This window comes from Alnus glutinosa, chromosome 6 (assembly GCF_958979055.1).
Source record: "Alnus glutinosa chromosome 6, dhAlnGlut1.1, whole genome shotgun sequence".
Lineage (NCBI taxonomy): Eukaryota > Viridiplantae > Streptophyta > Magnoliopsida > Fagales > Betulaceae > Alnus > Alnus glutinosa.
The window spans coordinates 30,493,360-30,502,500 of record NC_084891.1 but is presented as its reverse complement, the minus strand read 5'-3'; the positions used below and the strand labels follow the sequence as shown (position 1 = coordinate 30,502,500).

The following is a 9,141-nucleotide window of genomic DNA, read 5'->3' as shown; positions in this document are numbered from 1 at the left end:
TTCTCCAAGCACACTCCACGCCTGGACAGCACTTTGACAGCACCTTCTGCACTTGGGCAGCATGCCTGGCAGCACCTGTAAGGGACAGCAGCTGGACAGCAACCTGCAGCATCAGCAACCTGTAGCACCTTCTGCACTTGGGCAGCATGCCTGGCAGCACCTGCAAGGAACAGCAGCTGGACAGCAACCTGCAGCATCTTCTGCACTTGGACAGCATGCCTGGCAGCACCTGCAAGGGACAGCAGCTGCTGGACAACTACCTACAGCATCTTCTGCACTTGGACACCACGCCTGGCAGCAGCTGCTGGACAGCACTACAGCCAAGCCAGACCAGCAGCAGCCCAAAGACCAAGGCAGCAACCGATCCTTTCCTCCTCTCCATTCCTGGCAGCACACGTGAAGTCCCATCCAAGCTGTGCTGGCAGCAATGTTTTGGAGCACAAAAACACCAACACTTCACTAGTTTTAATCGATAAATAGAAGGAGAGGAGAGAAAAGAAGAGAGAGAGAGAGAGAGAGAGAGAGAGAGAGAGAGAGAGAAAAAAAAAAAAAAAAAAAAAAAAAAAAAAAAAAAAGAGAAAAAAAAAGAAGAGAAAAACGAAGGATGAAGATAAGTGTGAGAGCAAGGGCGTAGCCTCTGCTTCTCTCCTTCTTGGACTATATTTTCCTGCCCCATACCTCTTTTCCTTTGTAAGTATTTAATTTTTATGCTTTTAATTTAAGGTTTTAAGTTTTATTTTTATTATCATGTGTAGTTAAAAGTTCGTTTAGGGTTGAGGATGAAACCTCACCATCGAAGAAAAACTGAGTTTCATGCTTGTTTATGCTATTTGAGTTTATGGGTTTTGATTTTTCATTGTTCTACTTTGATTTTTGAGATGATTTTTTGATATCTCTTGTGATTTCCGGATACAAGTGATGATGTGAAATAGTTTCATTAAATTGATGGCTTGGTTTTTCATCTATCAAAACATTGGATATTCATTGTGTTTCGTTCTACGGATACATTTGATGATTTGGTTTAAACCGGATATCTTTTGTGATTTGTGCAATGAACGGATTCATTGAATGATTTAAATAATTTTTGAAGCAATGTAGAGCATACCTAAGATTTGTATGTGAGAACCTCAAAATATGTGTGATGAGCATGAGATTAGGTTGTTGTGATTTGGTGAGTGTGGATTCCAAAACCCTAAACCCCTTTATTTTCATTATTTTTGTTTATGTTTCATTTTATCAAAAACCCCTAAATTTGGAACTAGATTAAAATAGAATTAGTTTAAATAGAAATTAATTTTCGCAACACAATTCCCTGTGGGATCGACCTCGCACTTGCATAACGCTATATTGTAAAACGATTCGTGCACTTGCGAGTATATTATAATTTACACATCAGACGCCATCCTCTCCGTAGTCGACCCAGCCAACCCAATAACTGAAACTTCGGAAAACCGTTCAAAAACAAAAACAAAACAAAACAAAAATGGAAAACTTTGAGGAATTAGTACCTGAGCCAAGCCTTGGCGAACCCTAGCCACCAATCCGACGGCCATGGACGAGAGATTGACGATCCCACCGGGCTTTGAAAACCCTAGATTGAACGATTCCGTCAACATGCTCGGTACCCCCAAGGACACGCCCAAGCTTCGCGAGAAGCTATGAGTTTCATTATTTGGATTTTTTTAATATATATTAAAAAAAATTAATAAATCAAGAAAGAAAAAGAAGAGAAATAAATCACATGGATTATAATAAATATAAAAAATATATAAAAAAAAGAAAAAAAAAAAAAAATTGTTATTAATTCTGGACGGTTTGGGCCAAACCATCCAGAATCTGAATTCCCGACCAAAAATTCTGGACGGTTTTAAATTGTCCAGAATAAACTGTCTGGACTTTATTTCAGACGGTTTAAAACTATCCAGGAATGGTAAATTTTTTGTAGTGATCTATTATTGAATTATTATAACAACCATGGCTTAAAAAAAAAAAAAGGTACACATACCCCCTCAAGCTTTACCCCCTTTTCAACGTCCCTCGCAAACAACAAATTGAGTCAATCTCTCCCTAAACTACCAAAACAAGGTTTTTTTTTTTTTTTTTTTTTTTGAAAAAATATAAAAAAGCCCCCTGAACTAACATCCGATTTTAGAATAACCCCTTAAATTTTCAAGTGTACTAATGTGACAATCAAACTACCAAAGTGTGCCAAAAAAGCCACTTTTGTCGAAATATTCCTATAATACCCATATTCTCTTATATATATATATATGTATATATAAAATAAATGTAAAATAAATCCATGTGATTGACTTAAATTACAAATCACTCACTCCGGAATGAAAAATAATTCAAAGGTCTTCAAGGTAGGCAAAAAATAACAATTTAATCATTGTAGTCAAATTCCGTCAAAATACTTGATGGATTCTGTGTGTCAATGTTAACACCAATAAAATGATAACATGTGTCACTCTTACTAAAAAAATATCAACATATTAAAAATATACATCTATAAAACTAAATCACTCCCTATAGTCAAATTCTGTCAAAACACTTGACGGATTTCGTTACTGTGTCATGTTAGCATCAATAAAATGATGACAAGTGTCACTGTTAATAATATATATATATATATATATATATATATATATATATATATATATATATATATATATATATAACTAAAAAGTTAAAGAAATTAAAAACTTAAAGCTTTTTATTAATCTTTTTCTTTTTTTTTTTTAAAAAAAAAAAAGGATTAGAAGAAGAAGAAAAAGGGTGGCTCACAGGCTACCCCAACCATGGGGTGACTACCGGGCCACCCCCATCCAAGGGGTGGATTGCAAGCCACCACCATCCAACTAGTGGCGGCCGAGCCACTCATTTTCTTCTTCTTTTTTCTTAATTTTTTTAATTAAAAAATTTTATTTTATTAAGTTTTTAGTTTTTTTAATTCCATTAACTTTCTAGTTTTATATTAATAGTTTTTTTAAAATTTATTTATTTCTTTTTTTAAAAAAAAAATAGTTTTTTATTATTTTATTATTTTAGTTTTTAAGAGAATAAGGATATTATATGAATATTTCGACAAAAGTGACATTTTTGACACACTTTAGTAGTTTTATAGGTCATATTAGTACACTTGAAAACTCAGGAGAATATTCTAAAATCGAATGTTAATTCAGTGAGTTTTTTTATATTTCTTTTTTTTGCCTTAAAGAACATTGACATTGTTTTTATAGTTTAAAGAAGACATAGACACGGTCAATAATTTAGGAGATCATTGAGAATGAAATGATTATTTAAGAAAATATGTGTAATTTAAAAATTAAAAACAAAAAATAAATAAATAAAAGAAAAAAAAAAAAAAAAGAAGAAGAAGAAAAGAAAAGAAAAGAAAAGAAAGAGGTAGAAGGTACCGCGAAGAGATTTTTTTGGAAGCGTAGATTACACACACGATTTTGTGGTACGAAACGGGCCAACAACCAGGCAAATGCCCTGAAGAAGACGTGTACAGAGGTCACTTGGTGGTGTAAAAAAGTTACCCAAAATGAAAAATACATACGAACCCGACTCGGCTTAATTATTCGGGTTGGCCACTCCTCAATTGTCCACTTGCCATTTGCCTGGTTCCTGTAATTCAAAAAAAAACTAGCACAGTTATTCAGTTACCACCACAGCCATGAGTCTTCTTGTTGCCGTCGGTCAGCCGTTTTCTTTGTGCCCGTGTGGTTCGATTCAAAAGAAACCTTATAGAGGTGTGGTAAGATTATTTCCAATCAGAGCAGCTTTGGTGGAGGCGAGACCTAGAACCGTGCCTGCACTGAGAGATGATGGGCCCGGGTCTGGATTGGTCTTTGGGGGGAACCGAACTGACGACCTGCAGGCCGAGGCAAGGGCCATGGCTCGTGCCGCCAATGCCTCCGTCTACAGCCCCGAACTTCTTGCCGTCAAATACGGCTCTCGCCCGATCAAGGTTTTCACTTTCACTTTTTCTTTTTTCAATCTCTGATTAGATTAATTAGATATGAAAGAAAGCTTCTCTGATTGATTCTCCGTCTTTAATGCGATTAGGTATTGCGGAGGACCCTGCAAATTTTGATTGCGGTGACTTCATTCGGCTTAACACTGTTGGTTGACCAAAGGAATGGCCAGCTCGATCGAAATAAAAGACTTAGGGCCGCCGAGCTGAGAAGAGTTTTCACCCGATTGGGCCCTACTTTTGTGAAATTAGGTCAGGGCTTGTCCACCAGGCCCGACATCTGTCCACCGGAGTATCTCGAGGAGCTCTCTGAACTTCAAGTATATTCTTCCTTATCCATTCTCTCTCTCTCTCGCTCTCTATTTACATGCACACTGACAATCATCATCGTTATTATTATTATTATTTTGGTGTTTGGGAAGGGGAGACAAGCATTCTAATTATGCATTTAGCAAAATTCCGGCAAAGAGGTTGTTGCAGATAATTTGATGAATGGGACCTCTTTGTTGGCTTTACTATCACATTACAAGTTCGTGGTATTCCTCTCTTTCGTGCATGGATCCAGAGACATCACGACATTGTCCCATCATTTTTCTTAGCTGGAAGTTCTGTTAAGCTCTTAAATTTTTCTGAATGATGTTGATTTCTATTAGATTAATTTAATAAGCTCCTATATTTCTATTAAGCTCTGATATTAGGTTAGATTAGAATAAAAAATCGAACCAATATTTTTAGCTGTCACTTTTTAATTACGCTTCTCAGCACTTAAAGGGTCAGGAAATTTTATTACCTTAGAAGTTAACGGAATGCATTAGCTTGTGTTGGTTGGTTTTAGGTGGTTATTACAAATTCCAATATGTATCAACCTCAACACCTTGCAGTAACAGCCATCAAGTCCTAGTCTTCAGATATTGTGTTTTTATACCATTTATTTCAGATGGACAAAAGTGAAACTCCACTAAAAGAGAAAAAAGAAAGAAAAAAAATTCCTTTGTCATGGTTTCTCCTCCACATACATATGTATAGAGCTTTGTATCAGATGCTAAAACAAATATCTTTCTCATTGTGATTGAGCAGGATGCTTTACCGACATTCCCAGATGCAGAGGCATTTTCATGCATTGAGAGGGAGTTGGGACTACCAATTGACTCCATATTCTCATCAATATCTCCATCGCCAATTGCGGCAGCAAGTTTAGGTCAAGTTTATAAAGCTCAACTGAAGTATTCTGGGCAGGTTGTTGCTGTAAAGGTGCAACGCCCTGGTATTGAAGAAGCTATTGGACTTGACTTCTACCTGATAAGAGCTCTAGGATTTCTAATAAATAAATACGTTGACATAATCTCCAGTGATGTTGTTGCTCTTATTGATGAATTTGCACGCAGAGTTTATCAAGAGCTCAACTATGTGCAGGTTAGTTTTTCTGAACCATGTTTCTGTACTACCAATCATACATTCTGTCCTAATCAATTGTTGTTGAGAGGACAGAGTGTCTGGTCACTTCAGCCTTAAATATCGTAATTTGTATAAGATTCTTTTGGGTTTGAATGTTAATTTTGACAGGTCCCTGCAGGAGGGGCAGAATGCAAGGAGGTTTAAGAAATTGTATGCAGACAAGGAAGATGTCCTTGTCCCAGATATTTTCTGGGAATATACGAGTGGCAAAGTATTGACAATGGAGTGGGTTGATGGAGTCAAATTAAATGAGCAAGATGCCATTGAGAGACAAGGCTTGAGGGTTTTGGATTTGGTGAACACTGGTATACAATGCAGCCTCAGACAGCTACTTGAGTATGGATATTTTCATGCAGATCCTCATCCTGGTAATCTCTTGGCAACACCTGAGGGAAAGCTTGCCTTTCTTGACTTTGGAATGATGAGTGAGACTCCTGAAGAAGCAAGATTTGCTATTATAGGTCATGTTGTTCACATGGTCAATAGAGACTATGAAGCTATGGCTCGTGATTACTATGTTCTTGATTTCTTGTCACCCGATGTAGATGTTTCTCCAATTGTACCAGCACTTCGAAACTTCTTTGACGATGCACTTAATTCAACTGTTAGTGAACTAAACTTCAAAACAATAGTGGATGGTCTGGGTGCTGTTTTATATCAATATCCATTCAATGGTGAGTCTATAATACCGTTTTGAATGATTTTCAAGCTGTAACCTGCAAGTTCTTTACATCTGTACAATTACAGCAGAGTCGGGAAATGGCCCCTGATTCAGTGGTAATGAAGTGTCCAATTAATGATTCAGTGGTAATGAAGTGTCCAATTAATGTAGTGAATCGTATATTCGAGTTGGTAATGATTGAGAGAAAGAGAGAGAGAGAGAGAGAATATTAATTTCTTTGAGTTCACAACATCTTTTCTCTGCAATCACAGAACAGTGTAGTTGTACGGATGTAAAGAAGTTGAAGCTTTCCTCACGACTTTTTTGGCCGAAATTTGATAACTTGGCTTGTTAGTGCAGTTCCAGCATATTATGCATTGATATTGAGGTCGCTTACTGTACTGGAAGGTTTAGCACTTTATGCTGATCCTAATTTCAAGGTGCTGGCAGCATCATATCCATACTTTGCTAAAAGGCTTCTAACAGATCCAAATCCATATCTCAGAGATGCTCTTATTGAGCTGCTTTTTAAGGATGGAAAGTTTAGGCATGGCTTCTACCTTATCTTTATACTTCTTCTGGTTTGAATTGGATATTGTGTGGTGTTAAGACCCACTTGAAGACCAGGTTATTTTTTGGTTCATTGCAGGTGGAACAGACTTGAAAATCTACTAGTACAGGGAAGAAAAGATAGAGACTTTTCTGTAAAAGATGCTTTACAACCAGTTTTGAAGCTGTTGTTGGGTCCAGAGGGTGAAGAGCTAAGGGATTTAGTAATTAAAGAGGCCGTCCGTGTTACCGAAGCTTTTGTTTTAGGCACAGTTATTGATACATACAACTATATTCCCGATCTTATGAGGACTCTAATGTTTAATGGCAATGCAACTGGCCCTCTTTTGATGAGTAACACTGAACAGGAAAGCATGATGGAGCTTCGAGATCAAGTGTTAAGGATTTGGGGACTTCTGCAATCCTCTGAACAATTTGATCCTGCAGTTTTGCAGCCTATTTTACAGGTAAGAACCATACTTTGTGGCATGATTGTCTTTTTCTTTATCCTTTCTAGTTTTGGGTGGGTATAGTAGTGGAAAGAAAAAAAAATTGCTTCATAAACATCAGAACAGTTGAAACGGGGAGGACTAACCACGCTAGAACACACTAATGATATTAGGTAACAAATCCTAAATTTTTGGAGCTTCCACCATTAGTAATTAAGATACAATGCAAGTCCTAACACTTTTGTCTAGTGAGAGTAATAGTTCGCTCTTTGTATCACGAGAAACCTCTTAATGTGGCTTTTTAGCTGTGGTTTGTTAGCTTTGTCCTCAGCACAAAGTCTGTGTTCCAATTATCTTCCATTGCCAAATTCACTCAATGATTCAAACATGCATTAGCATAGTGACTCTTTTTACTGAATTTAAAACGTATTAGATCTTAATAGCTGCAATATGTCCCCCTTAAGTCTTATATTTTGGTGGTGTTAATTTCAATATTAAAATGATCCCAAGTGTCTTCTGATAGTCCATAGAGAGGAAACCCAATGCTAAAAAAACCTACAGGTTTTCATTCAAAAACGAGCTATGAAGGATCCTAATTACAGCCCATGTTTAATTTAAAATATAACTTTTAGATAATTTGGTCAGTCAGCTTACTTTTTTTAACCTCTTCTTACCTACATCAAGGTCTTCAAATTTTTGTTTATAGCTAAAGTTTTGATGTGGCGATAGCTAGAAAGACATCCTATTCCAAGACTGTCAAAGAATGCCGAACTCAATAATTTAAATGTTATTAGATTCTTCAGATGAAATTTATTGAAGGATCGAATATGGTGACTGTAGCCTAACACCCAAGTTAGCCCAACGGTCAGCTAAATGAGTTGCTTCCCTCTTCACATGATGAATTTTAACTCAATATAGAATGCACAATACTAGTTATATATATTAAAATCCTAGAAAAACTGAACATATTTATTTATATTCATTTTTAAAGATAACTGTGTTTGCAGGTCCTTCAAGAACCTGAGGCACGTAGTCTAGGGGGGCGTGTTATTGGTGGGATCACTCAACGTCTTGCTGCACGCTTACTGCAACAAGTACTCCGAGCTCCAACGACTGATTCTACTTCGACCTTGTGACTATAGTAACAGTTTTTGGGGTGGGCTAAAAGATGTATTTATATTTGTCAACTTCGATAAAAATGCTTATGCAATCTTCTTCTCATACTTCTGTTCCATATTAAAATGAAAAAAAGGAAAAATGCCGCTTTCTATCTGCTCTTGATTCAACACACTTCCATTGTAGTGTGGAGTCCATACTATTTTATTTCGCTTGCAATGTTTTGTTTATTTTTACACGCCTTTTTTTAGGGGGCCTACACCCATTATGTGGCATAGGTGTTATATCTCTTATGAAAAATTTATATATGGTGTTGAGCAGAGTGGGCCTTCCCTGATTAATTTTAGGGATAATTGCATTATTGATCCTTGTAGTATATTATAATTATTTTTTACTTCCTATGGTTTAAAAAGTTTATGGGGAGTCTTTATGGTAAGCAATAATTACAAATTGATACCTGGTGTCAAATTTCGTTAAAATTTTTGACAGATTCTGATAAATGTCACGTCAGTGCCACGTCAGACCAATAAGAATGTGACACGTGTCCATCTTAAAAAATATATATTATTAAAAAATAAATAAATATACTTATTTTAAAAAATTAAAAATTCAAATTCAAAAACAAAACAAAAAAGCAAGGGTGGCCGCGCCACCAGCCAGGCCCCTTGCTTTTTTCTTTTTCTTTTTTGTTTTTCTTTTTTATTTTAATTTTAATTTTTTTAAAAAAAATAAGTTCATTTATTTATTTTTTTAATATTTTTTTTATTAAGATGAACACGTGTCGCATTCTTATTGGTCTAACGTGGCGCTGACATGGCATTTAACAGAATCTGTCAAAAATTTTAACGAAACTTGACGCTAGGGATCGATTTGTAATTATTGCTTACCACAAGGACCTTCCATGAACTTTTTAAATCATAGGAAGTAAA

At 36.1% G+C, this 9,141-nt stretch overlaps 1 protein-coding gene across 1 annotated transcript; it reads left to right on the top strand.

Annotated features, from left to right (window-relative positions):
• The first annotated feature begins 3,514 nt into the window (after nt 1-3,514).
• On the top strand, nt 3,515-8,368 carry LOC133871214 (protein ACTIVITY OF BC1 COMPLEX KINASE 3, chloroplastic). The gene is made up of 7 exons (XM_062308613.1): nt 3,515-3,976; nt 4,075-4,302; nt 5,060-5,395; nt 5,556-6,111; nt 6,459-6,645; nt 6,748-7,114; nt 8,104-8,368. Exons 1-7 carry the CDS (start codon nt 3,683-3,685, stop codon nt 8,230-8,232), a joined length of 2,097 nt encoding a protein of 698 aa, XP_062164597.1. The 5' UTR covers nt 3,515-3,682; the 3' UTR covers nt 8,233-8,368.
• Nucleotides 8,369-9,141: the final 773 nt, after the last annotated feature.